This window comes from Meleagris gallopavo, chromosome 5 (genome assembly GCF_000146605.3).
Source record: "Meleagris gallopavo isolate NT-WF06-2002-E0010 breed Aviagen turkey brand Nicholas breeding stock chromosome 5, Turkey_5.1, whole genome shotgun sequence".
In the NCBI taxonomy this organism is placed as follows: Eukaryota; Metazoa; Chordata; class Aves; order Galliformes; family Phasianidae; genus Meleagris; species Meleagris gallopavo.
The window spans coordinates 53,859,809-53,872,185 of record NC_015015.2 but is presented as its reverse complement, the minus strand read 5'-3'; the positions used below and the strand labels follow the sequence as shown (position 1 = coordinate 53,872,185).

Genomic DNA, 12,377 nt, shown 5'->3' with positions numbered 1-12,377 from the left:
ATATATTTAGGATTCCCTTATGCTGATTGTGTAGGAAGTCCATTACATGCTCAAATCCATGTTTTTGTACATCAGTGTTGCAGTATCCTTGTACTATGAATAATGCTAACAGATCTCTTTGTCATTAGATGCAACTATCTCAGACTTGCACATATCACACCTAGGATGCTTCTCTCATCATCCCTCTGTCAGACCAAGTAAGGTACTATCTCATCCTTGAAAGTTCACTTTTTCCAGTCTAACAGGTTTTCAATTTCCCCTGTACTTCAGAGACAAAAGAGATGCACAGTGGGAAAAGTAGTGAAAATTCCTCACTGCATTTTATTGCTCTTTTTTAGCACAATTATTTTGACTGAGATATTAGACAAAATGTTCCAGTGCTACTCTTGTGGTTCTTTGGGAATTCACATTTCCTAGAGACTGCTGACTGGCACTGCAGTGTGACTGCAGAATACGTCCCAGAATTCTTACCATTGCTGAGGGTCTGCTGGCAGCACACGATCAAGTTTGTATGTATGTTCTTCCCCTAGGTCAAAGTCACATTAAATAACACAGTGTATGGGACCTGCTGATCACAGCCTGAACCTCTGATGACCACCTGAGGCAAGCACTGAGTCAGCTGTGGGAGTGCAGGTGAAGGCAATTCAGCTGTGCTACCAGGAAGGGGTGGAGCCTGGCTGCACCTCTCCTACACCCCATTTAAGGACTGACTGCCACTGAGGAAGGATCTCTCCCTGGAGATTGCTCCTTGGGGACTTTACTGTGAGTCTACAACACTGGTGAGTATTTTCATTTCTTTTGATTATCTTTCCACTGTGATAATCTTACTAAGCCTAACATCTGTATATATACTTACTGATTTTACCAATCCTAACCTCTGTATACTTATTGACTGTATGTAACTATTGTAGAAGCTGTCTTATCAACACAGCATACAAAAGAGAAACCCCTTCCCTGCCACACTTTCTGTTATCACCTTTTGACAAATCCACAGATCGTGTAGTTAACTTTATTTATGCTTACAATGGGAGCTCAGGCTGAAACAACTTGTTATGATGAACCTATATTCCTTTCCTAATTCAGAACATGGGTTTTTTTTCTCCTGTAAGTGCAGCTCACTTGCATTTAACTGTATTAAAGTGCACATTGCTGGGCTGTGACCACTTAATTAGGTAACTCAAAACACAATGTAGGCATAATTTTATTATTTACTACTCAACAAGTCTGTGCTGTCTACAGATATAACTGGCAGAGACCTATGATAGCATTTGGATGACCAATAAAATGATTACATAGTTTCATAAAGTTGATTAATAATCATAAAAATGTTTTTTCCATTTTGAAGTCTGCTTTTAAGCCAATTTACACTCTATTTAATCAGTACTGTACAAATTTCATGATATGTTGTTTGTATTTGGGTATTTTGTACTGGATTTTTTTGCCCTTTTTTATTTTTTCTTGCCTTGTCTACACAGTGACATTCAGTAATGAGAACCTAGCATTTGTTTAACCCCACTCAGTTTTGTTTCCAGCAGGATGGGGCGAAGAAAATCAGAAGGCGAGACGCTGGGAAATGTGAGGGTTAAGATAAAGGTCATTTAAGAAGAAAGAGGGGTAAAACAATGCAAAACACAATTGGACATCATCAGCCAACCAATGCCCAGCCCATTCCCAGGTAGAGACAGCCCACCCAGCTAACTGCCCCAGTTTTATCGTTCAGAGCGACCAGCATAGCTTCACCAAGGGCAAGTCCTGCCTGACCAACCTCGTGGCTCCTATGATGCTGTAACTGCAGCAGTGGACCAAGAGATGTAAGCCATCTGAACTTCAGTAAAGTCATTGGCAGGGTCCTACGTAACACTCCTCTCTAAACTGGAAATACATGGATTTGATGGATGAACCATCCAATGGATGTGGAACTGGTTGCAAAATCATACCCAGTGGTTTAAGGTGCAGGTGGAGATCAGTGACAAGCAGTGCTCCTCACGGGTCTGTGCTGGGATCGGTGCTGTGAGCCCTGGGACAGTGACCACAACAAAAGTCAGCATGTATCTACTAGTGCACAGTGCTGGTTTTTGTTGGCATAAAGCAAGCGTGCCAGGATCACGAGTCACTAGGCAACAGCTATTTTATAGATCAACGCTGAGCTCACTTCTTCTGCTAGCATAACACCCAATTCTGAGCTGGCTGTAGAAGTTGCTGCAATAATAAAACTTTATATGTAAATAATGCTTTACCTATTGTTTGCTCTTAATGATGTTTTATTGAGCTTTATTTTTTCACTTCCCTGCAGGAGACTTTCAACTATCCCCAAGTCTAAGGCATCAAAAATAACTCAGGTTTTTTTTCCTATCCTTTACTGACCTAAGAAATAAGCTTGGACCACAGGGAAACAGGGGCCATCCATTCTGCATCATGTGCTGTGCGACATGGAGATGCAGCTGGAGCTGTTGGGAAATGACCTTGTCCACCTGAAGTTCAGCCAATTATTTTAGGTAAAACACTAAACCATATTATGCACCTAAGCCACGATTCTGGATTATCTGTAACAATTGTCTGTGCCATACTTGAGATGACATACTTTCATCCATTTGATCCTGCAGGTCGGACAGGAACTAGTCTGGGATGCACGCTCCCCAGGTAACACCTATTTTTGACAGTGCCAAAAGCAAGTGCACTTCTCCCCCTGTCACATTTGTGCTCACGGTTCACAGCACTGATGCAAACACAGTGACTGCATCACAAGTGTCGTGTCAAATCCTAGAAGCCTTTCTCAGGCTTATTTCAGCAATATTTTTCTACCCCCAGCAGCAATAACAGCTCTGCATTACGAGATGGAGACATCAGTGTCACACGCTTCATGTTTCAAAGTGATGTCAGCACATATCCTACTAATCTACCTGCCTCCTATTACAGCTGAAAAGGTGACATTTCCCAATGGCTTAACAAGGATTCTATTATTTTTAACACTTTAAAATACACAGCCAAGCCTTATACCGAGATATTTAGATTGCTAAAATAATAAATAAATAAACCAAACTGCTTATCTCACCTAATACTCAAAGCTAATTAGAGTGTGTACAATTCTTCAGAGATAAGGTAGAGGTTATATTTTAGAAACAGGCTATTTTAAATGCTTACATATAGATTATCATCACTTCCTCTTGGCACTTAATATAATATTTGATCTAAATATGCCTTGGTTTGCAGAGTACTGGAAGCACTTTGATTAAGAAATGACGCATGGAATTCAGAAATATACCAATAATACAAAGCAGAAGCAACCAAAAAGCTGTACAAAGATTGCAAACAATATATTTTTTTTAAGGACAGAGACTTTTTCACCAACAAATGTAAAAATCGCTTTCAGCAATTCAGTGAATTCAAGTCACCACCACCCTACAAAAAAAACACTAGAAGGCGGCATAGGCTGAAACACGTGTCCATAATACGCTCATCAGGTTCTTATGGCTCACTGTATCAGTTTCAAAGGTTTCTGTGGTAGTCAGCAAAACTACAAGGACAATTCCCAAAGTAAATTTACAGCAGCAGGGCACCATCAGCAATTAAACGCTTGCTTTGATTATGCTATGAAATTATATTGAAAGGCTTTAGCAGAATTAGAGCAGAATGTGCCACAGCAGAAGGTGAGGGATAACGCACTTGAGATGATTAATTCGGACTATGATAGGTTTGAAAACCCCTCAGATTAAAAGAGAAATCTAACAACTGCTGCCAGACATTTTTAAAGGACTGTATATGCAAATATGTGTTTTACCATCTTTATGCAACAAATGCAGCAACATTATCTAGTTCTTAATGAGCTGAGTTCATGATTAATAATGGAATACTGCCCTGCATGTCTGCTGCAGTTGAAGAGATTAGGGATATCACATACACACTGTAGATTCCCAGAGCAGGTCACCCTGAGATCATTCAGTCACTTAGAAAGAACAAAAATGTTGATTCTCTGTAATTATTCCCTTCTGGTAAGAGAGGAGCATCTTCCAGTAAAGCAGAAATCCCTGCACCCAAATTAGATCATTTGGCTTTCCTCAGTGCCAACAGTGAGTCATTCACTTGTACTCTCCAAAACGAAAGCTGTTGCAATTTGCTACTGATAATACCGGTGAATATCTGGGTTTGGATGCAGTGCCCACTTTTACTGTTTCATCCTTCAATCACTATTTTAAAAATATTAGAGAGATCACAAAATAGTAACAGCTGGCCTAGCAGCCTAAGCTAATTTACTGAGAGGGCTGTCTCTGGATTCTTTGCCAGTAGGGAAGAAAAGGAGTCATTTGCTAAACAAGGTGCTCTCTTTGCAGGATCCAGTGTAAAGGGAACAGGACATTTTCCCTTAAGCAAAACGATATTGCAGTTTCTTTGGAGAAAGCTCTGAGTAGATAACTGTTGTTTCTTTGAAACAGAAAAGTGTGCAGAGTTTTCACAGCATTACCAGCTGCTTTTTAATTTAAGGCTCTTCCATACACACTTGTTACAGCACGTTCATTTGGGAGAGCATACTTAGACTCATAGATTTGTTTCCTTAGACTTCTGCTGGAACAAGCCCACTAAATGCGTGTCTTTGGTAAAGCGAATTTTAGCCCGTGCAGGCAGGGGAAGTCCAAAAGCTCACGGGAACACCCTTTATAACGCATATAACGCTTACGTGGCATTGGAGCGACACCTGGCGGCAAGAAGCAGCAGTGCAAGTACAAAACAACATTTTGCGCCATTTTCTTCTTCACGAAAAACTGAGAGAAACGTGAATGCAGACACTGCCACAAACCCTTGCAATCTGCAGTAAACTCACCCCCTCGCTCCGTTTCGCGGTGGACCCCATTTTCTACTGAGAAATCCTACCGCTGGAAAGCGCTCAGCCAGCCTCGCTTCATGCAAAAGGAAAAAAAAAAGTGATTTCAACATGTTGTTCTTACACTGATAGAATGAATGGCTCAATGAGCACAGTTCTTTTGGTCAGAGGGGCACATTCTGCCTCACACCCACATTTCTAATTGATTTTAGCAAGTCATTTCCAGTAGGTCTCTTCAACTGGAGTCACTGGAAATACTGGGCTGAGCATCGCGCCCTGACGTAACAAACATGGCCGACGCCCCTGCGGAGAGAAGCTCGCCCTCCTCTCGCGCCCACGCCTCCGATTGGCTGCCGGCCTGCTAATGGGCGGGGCGACGCGGTCTCCTAGGCGACGCGCTGATGGCGGGAAGCGCTCCGCTCTCCGGGGAGGCAGCGCTCCAGAAGCGATGCTGGCAAAGCTGTGCCCTCAGTAGGCGGGGTGGAACAAAACCGTTTGCTTCCTAAGTCTGATCCGGGTCTGGTGTAAATTCCTCTGCTGTTTCATCTCGGTTCTTATCCTGAAGCATTCACCAGAGGGGCTGTGTGTCATTAAATTCAAAAGCAGTGGAGATATAGATAGATAAAGATGTAGTCTGAGCTATGTGCTAAGCGCTTTCAAAAGGAAAACTAAAAAAAAGAAGAAAACAAAGCAAAACAGCAACAACAAAAGCCAATCAGTCATATTTTTATGTACAAACAAGCATTTATTAATGCCGGAGAGTAATTGTAACATTTTTTCTCACCTTTACAATTTGTGCAAATGCAACTAACTGAGCCCAGTGCAGAAAGAAGTGGTGTAATTCCCCATCCTTCCTGATGGAGGTTGGAATACCCTCTGCTATGGTACAGAATCTAAAAATGTTCATTAAACCAGTGATAAATTGAGATATTCCAAGCATTTCCAGCTTCCTGCTGTTGTAATCTCCATTGAGAGTGCATTGGAAATACAGATTCTGGAATGCAATCTTCTAGATCAATTTATTATCATTATTATTTTACAAACTTCTTAGAAATCCCGTGCCTCTGTAAATTACATGGGTAGCTACAAAGCTAATAATATTGCTATCTTTTTTTTTCTAAGAAATACCTATCACTGCAGGAAACTCAAGAAGTGATGCAAAGTGATACCCAAACCCAGAGCCCTGAGGGGATAATTAAAGAGCTGGTAAGATATTTGGTCCTTTTTGTTCATCTGTTTTGTTGTTATTTTTCTATTTCTTTTTTTAATCTTCCTCTCTACTTTTGTAATTATCAGTGTTCTTGCTGGAACACACAGTTACTTTTGCTTCTCTAGAGATGCCACTGTAGCATAGCCTCCATTCTGGAATGCCCCAAAGGTTGTATGGGGTGCGTCCTAATAAGAGCTTATGGTGATCTGAACATTTCATAACTGTGGTAAAAGCATTAATATTCAAGATGCAGAACTAAGAACCTCGCAGAATCACAGGATTGGATTGGAGTTGGAAGGGATCTCTAGAGATCACTGAGTCCAACCTCCTCTCTTAAGAGGTTGTCTTCAAAGAACTTACTTTTTAGGTACATTTCCTCGCTTTGTTTCTTGAGAAGTGCTATACAGGAATATTTTTATACAGAAAGAAAAATAATCTTGTTATATACGTCTCATCAAAAAATCTAGTAGCTTTGACTAAGTTATGCATTTTTGTAGATTGTTATGAGCAGAGTCAGCCAATAAAATATTAGAAACTTCATCCACCATGAACTGGTTAGAATTTTTAAATGAGGTCGCAGTCCACATTCACTCAAAGTGTCTAAAGATCTACATATGCTCATCACAGTCAGTGGAAATAAGCATAGATTCATTTGCATAGATACCGCCATTTAGTGTCATTTTATCTGCTTTAAGGTACCTGAACAGCAGTTGCCAGATACATTTAAGTCCTCTGAAACAGCACTAGATATGCTGTGTGGTCAGCTGTATCACATCACGTACTGTAAAGGAAACTTACAGAATAATCAAGTTAATATAAACACTTCCCATGGTGATCTGAATGACTTTTCAGGGTACTCTGCCTATACTGGATAAATCTCTTGACTAACATGAGAGTAAGACTTTCACATGTAGATAGCTACACATGTAGATACCTACACATTAATCTCAAACTGAATCTCGTCTGTAATGAAATTGCATGTAAACTTCTTACTTTTTGGCCAAAACTTGTATTATTACATTTGCAACCACTTCAGAAGTAGAAAGCTACAAAACTGCTAAAGTTACCATCCATATACCTGTATGTGAATGTATGTGTATATATGCCAGCTTACAGATAAATTTATGGATTTCTGGATTTTAATCTTCATTAAAATTAGCCTATTTGAAAATTACTTTGTTTTAAAATGAAGGTGCATTCTGAGGTTTGATAAGAAGAACTCATGGAATACTTTGAAAGTGATTTGTGAACAGAAGAAAGCTATTTAACTGTTTGAACGTGGTCCAAATTGCAAACACATTTTGATGCATGGGAAGCTTTAAGAGAACTGATGCTAAGCAGTACTGTAACGTCAGTAAGATGTTGTACTTTATAACTTATTTTTTACACCATGGATATAAAGAGAATAATGGTTGCATTTTATTTCCAGTGCGTATGTAATGGATTGTCTTATGAGAACATTGATCAAGAGGGACTGAAAACAACAGCACTGGAGATGTTTTTCTCAGGTTACCCTAGAATTGTAGGCATGAAATATTTCCCAAATCTAACTACTCTCACTCTTGTTGGGCAACGTATTGAAAACGTTACAGGCCTGAAGCACTGCTTGTTGCTCAGAGAGCTGTGGATTGCTGAATGTTGTTTAGTGGTAAGTTAACTATCCACTTTCTTTCTAGCCAACTTTAACCAATTTCCAGAGCTTTACAATAACTGTAAGTTTGTTTCTCAAGCACTTCTGTTTGTTTGAGGCAGAGCAAGCAGAACTCCTTTTAAAAGGAGTTTGGATCTGGCACTTTTAATTTAAGCATGCAAAATCACGTTTTAGGTGCAGATCAAGTTACCTCTTTTGAAATATTTGTTAATTATCTGTTAAATATTTCTATTTAATTATTTTTAATAACCTACAGTTGGATTTTTTTATTTCAAACTATATATTTTTTAACCATAGCAGGTATATTGAAACCTTTTCCAGAAAACTGGTTAGAACATAAACATTTCCATGAAAATAACACTGTATTTAAAGTCACATAATTATCATGAGCTGCTACTCTTTCTTTGTTAGGTTAATGGAAATCTTTCTAAATTAGTATAATTCTTCTCAAAAGATGTGGTATCAAATTGTTCAGAACTACTTGGCAATGCTCTGTGGTGTACTGACAGAAAGAGTGACATTTTATTTGGTGCTGCAAATACATCTTCTTCTATTTTAGAGAATAAGTGGTCTACAAAAATGTGTAAATTTAGAAAAGCTTTACCTTTATTGCAATGAAATTTCCAAGATTGAAAATCTGGAAGCCCTAACAAAGCTGAATGTACTTTGGTTGAATAATAACCAGATCAAAAACATAGAGGTGAGTCTGCTCTTTTTGTTATAGTTTCTTTTCTTCTAATTTGTCCAATGCGTGGCATACTAGTAGTTTGAAATCTAAATAACTAACTTTCAGAATAATAAGGGCAATGTTAATCTTCAGAATTAAGGCTGAAACATTATTTGGAATCGAGTGACTGTCATGATTTTCTGCATATGCAGAGTTAACTTACTGAGCCATTTTCCAACCTCTGTGACTGCTGATGAGGAAAGGATTTTTGTGTGTGTGTTCTTACAACTGCAGACTTCTGTCTGCATTTCAGCATTATGTAAAAGATTGCCGTTTAATTTTTATGTGTTTTCTTGTCTTGGAAGGATGAACACTTATTCAGAAGAATTTCTATCCTGGGTTTTTCTCGGACTGTCACATGTCAAATTATCTCCTAGGAAAAAAATGTTTTCTTCTATCTCACCTCAAAATTAATATTCTTCATTCTGACCTTTGGGATGGAGTTCAGTCCAGAAGTAGCAAGATTTCTGCCATTAGCAGTGGGGCATGTAAAAGGAGAAGAAATGTATAAATGCTCATTTCTAGCAAAAGACAGCATAGCATTTTGAATTACCTGACTCACATCAGGAAGACAGAATGCTACAGCCCAGTCTACTTTACCACGAGAGAGTTCATGAAAACAAGGCAGAAGGAGATAGTGATAGCGAGATAAAATAGCTGAAAGTAGTTAGAGTAGAAGGAGATTCTGACAGGGATCAAGTTATTGTGAATCTCTAAAGCCAGGATGAGGAAGGAATAGAAATCAAAGTTGAGTGTGCTGATAGAGAAGGGAAGGAGAGCTGACAGAGAGCACGTGTAAAGGCACTATGGTGTTACATGGTAGAAATTATTTATTAGTGAGTACACTACAAATATTAGTGGCATCTCTCTGCAAAGAACTGCAGTGTCATCATGAAGACAAATGATTGACATCAGTGATTCATTCCTGTGATGTCCCGAGGCCAAGACATGGGCTGCAGCCAAAAGCTAATGAGTACTCATGGCATGAGGCATGATCTGTTCAGCTTTTCATACACAGCTGTGAAACTAAGGCTGGAGGACCAGGTTTATTTCCATTGCAGTATCATTTACAAAGCTTTCCAAGCTCTTTCCCTCTAGGCAAAATGCATTCTCTCTTTCCACGTCAAAAGAAAGCTATAGTTTACAACAGAGGGTAGCATTGTTTAGACTCCAGTCAAATTTATTTTTACATTTGAATGATCTGCCTCTTGGCCTCCAGGCTCTTCAGCATTTGCAGTGCTATATTAGATTAAAACTGTATTGTTTAAAACATTCACAGGGCTTGCATACTCTGCAGAATTTGCAAGAGGTCAACTTTGCTGGAAACTTAATAACAAAAATAGGTAAGTAATTTTAGTCTGGCATCTCTAGTGTGAGAATTTTGGTTGCTATTGTATTTGATTTAATCTTCCTCTCATTCTAATAGAAAAATTCTTACCACCTTGCATGATTTAGAGTCACACCCAATATGCAACCCTGAACATCCTAAAATCCATGTCAAAAATCCCATGTCAAAGAAGACAGAAGATAGGCATCAATGTTGTTTATTTTTCTTTTTCACTGCTTTTAGCATAAAGGGCTTCTAGTTTAAATCCAATCTGTTTGGTTATAAGTAGCAGTGTAAGTTGTTTCTGCATTTCTAAACAAATATTACAGAATCTATAAGTTTTTCTTCATTTATCTTTATCGGTAATAAAACAATTTTCCAAATGCTATTTCCTCTCTTTGGGTGGAAATGGAAAATAATACAGTAGGTGTGTGTGATTTCTTTGTTTGTGTTCAACAAACCCACAGAAGTGCTTATTTCATTCTGTGATTGAGCTGGTCCCAAGGATGAAAATGTAGATATTCTAGTAGACAACTACGCTTTCTTGACTGTGGTTTGTATTTCTTTAATTTTAGGAAGTTGCTTCGACTTCAATACAAAAATTGAAAAACTAAACCTCTCTCATAACAAATTATCTTCCTTCAAGGTATGTTCACACTTCCTATCTCTTTTAGATGTGTTTTTTTGTGTGTGTTTGTTTGTTTTTGAATGATGCTTGGAGAGAGCTGACTTTTCTGTGTGATATTAGATCTGGGTATTGGGAATATTGAACTACCCATAATGACATTTACCTGGTCCCTTTGTAATTCAGACTTGTGGCTCTTTGCATTATTTCTTATGTTTAAAGTCCTTTAAATCTTATCTTTACTGAAAATATTTCAAACATTTTTGTTTAGTGACCTCACATTTGTCTTTTAAGCTCGAGCAAGGCCAAGTCAGGCTACTGAGCAAACAATCTCTTCTTGAGAATTACTTCTTCACAGAGATTGAACTTCATTTCAAACTTTTGCTTTGCTTTTCACTGATTGCTTATGGGTTGTTTTTTTCCCCAAATTCATGCAAGCCCTAGAAAAAAGAATTTCCAACTCTACGTGAACCTTGAAAGTTCTGTAACGTTGCACGAGGCCTTCCTCACTAATACTACTGTATCTGTGGTATCTCCTTTTCTTCTTCCCTCCCTTTTCCTACTGCATTCTTAGTTCTATTTACACTCTTAGTTATTAAAGCCCCACCTGATCTTTGTGCTAAAATGTAATGAAATACCCATTCTTTAAATAAGGCCTAGTGGCATGTTGTTATTACAGCGTTTTCCTTGTTTTTCAGGAACTCACTAATTTGTCAAGACTACCTAATTTAAAAGATTTGGCCCTAAATGATCCTCTGTATGGACCCAACCCTGTTTGCCTTCTTTCTAATTATGCCATCCATGTGCTGTATCACATACCACGGCTTCAAAGGCTGGATATGGATGATGTTTCTCAAAAGCATATCAAGAGTCTGGCAGAGGTAATTCAGACTTTATGAATGGCTTTTTTACTGGTGATGCATTTTTATGTTGTCTCTGAGCTTTAACCAGCTAAGGGGAGTGCTTTACGTTACCGCTCGAGACTGGATTAGGTTGTCAAAATTTTGAGTTTTGGCTTGGTCTTAAAATTTCTGGGCTCTTTTCTTTATGTATGATATTGTATTGAAATAAGTTCTTTTGTCTCACAGAAATCTGAATGTATGCAATTGACTATGGGAAAAAAATGCTATCTTGTAATTGAGATACTTTCAAATGTCTTGCTATCCATGTAGAGCATCTTTAAATCATAGAAAATAAAGTTCTGTGCTTAAGAATATACAAAAAAAACCTGTGACTGGATTTCACCTCTCAGTGGAGGAAGTCATACAGTGTATTTCAGTGTGGAATACCTAGTGTGTGTGAATCTTCATCCTTTTGCTTCGGAATATTTTACTGGGGGAAATATGCTTGTACCACATGAGAAAAAGAGTTCATGGCAGCAAGTGGTCGCAGATGAGAAGAGTGTTTTTTGGCTTATCCAGAACACTGAGAGCGTTTTCCTAATGATATTATGAACATTTCTGGATATAGATCCAGAACTAAGTGAGGATCATGGAATGAAGCCATGGTTGAATCTGTAGAAACAACACATTTGTAGGATGTTCATACAAATACTGTTATTGTTTGTTAAAAACTGAGTTATGAGAACATATTCATTGCAAGACACCACCCAATGTCTGATGATTAAATACAAACACATCCAAATATGCTAAAATGATATTTAGAAATGCAGAAGGAATATGTGATGCACGTATTTGCAAAGGTTTTGCAAGGTAATGCCTTGTTTTGCAGTGTTCTTCAGGAATAAGCTGTGTGATACTTCAAACTTTTTAATAACAAATTAACAACTTCCTTTTTTAATTTTTAAAGACTACAATTATGAAAAAAATAACATACTATCACATGCATGTAAAAAGCGTTCAGAGACAGCTCCATGGCAAGCTTGAGGAGCTAAAAGAAAAGAAAAGCAGACTGCAGAGTTTACCAGAAACTAAGATAAAGTTGTTCAGCTCCAACATAAAACAAGTAAGTTTAAATAGCCAGAAATGTCAGCAGAGATGTATTGTTTAAAACAAGTAGCA

General features: G+C 38.2%; 1 protein-coding gene and 1 long non-coding RNA gene across 6 annotated transcripts in view; both read left to right on the top strand.

The window, feature by feature from the left end:
- The first annotated feature begins 678 nt into the window (after positions 1 to 678).
- Positions 679 to 4,809, top strand: LOC116216700. Its single transcript, XR_004160003.1, has 3 exons — positions 679 to 779; positions 2,370 to 2,495; positions 2,604 to 4,809. It is a non-coding gene; the product is annotated as an uncharacterized LOC116216700 (long non-coding RNA).
- A 366-nt stretch (positions 4,810 to 5,175) lies between these two features.
- Positions 5,176 to 12,377, top strand: part of LRRC9 (leucine rich repeat containing 9) — a 39,751-nt gene continuing 32,549 nt past the window's right edge. For 2 of the 5 annotated variants that reach the window (XM_019615963.2, XM_031553728.1), the window contains exons 1-8: positions 5,176 to 5,700; positions 5,939 to 6,022; positions 7,456 to 7,674; positions 8,237 to 8,377; positions 9,684 to 9,747; positions 10,307 to 10,377; positions 11,055 to 11,237; positions 12,166 to 12,321. In XM_019615963.2, the coding sequence (XP_019471508.1) occupies positions 5,674 to 5,700; positions 5,939 to 6,022; positions 7,456 to 7,674; positions 8,237 to 8,377; positions 9,684 to 9,747; positions 10,307 to 10,377; positions 11,055 to 11,237; positions 12,166 to 12,321 (945 nt within the window). In that variant the 5' untranslated portion in view covers positions 5,176 to 5,673. The remainder of the gene's footprint in view (positions 5,701 to 5,938; positions 6,023 to 7,455; positions 7,675 to 8,236; positions 8,378 to 9,683; positions 9,748 to 10,306; positions 10,378 to 11,054; positions 11,238 to 12,165; positions 12,322 to 12,377) is intronic. The other 3 variants (XM_019615969.1, XM_019615968.2, XM_019615967.2) reach the window with 3 other exon arrangements.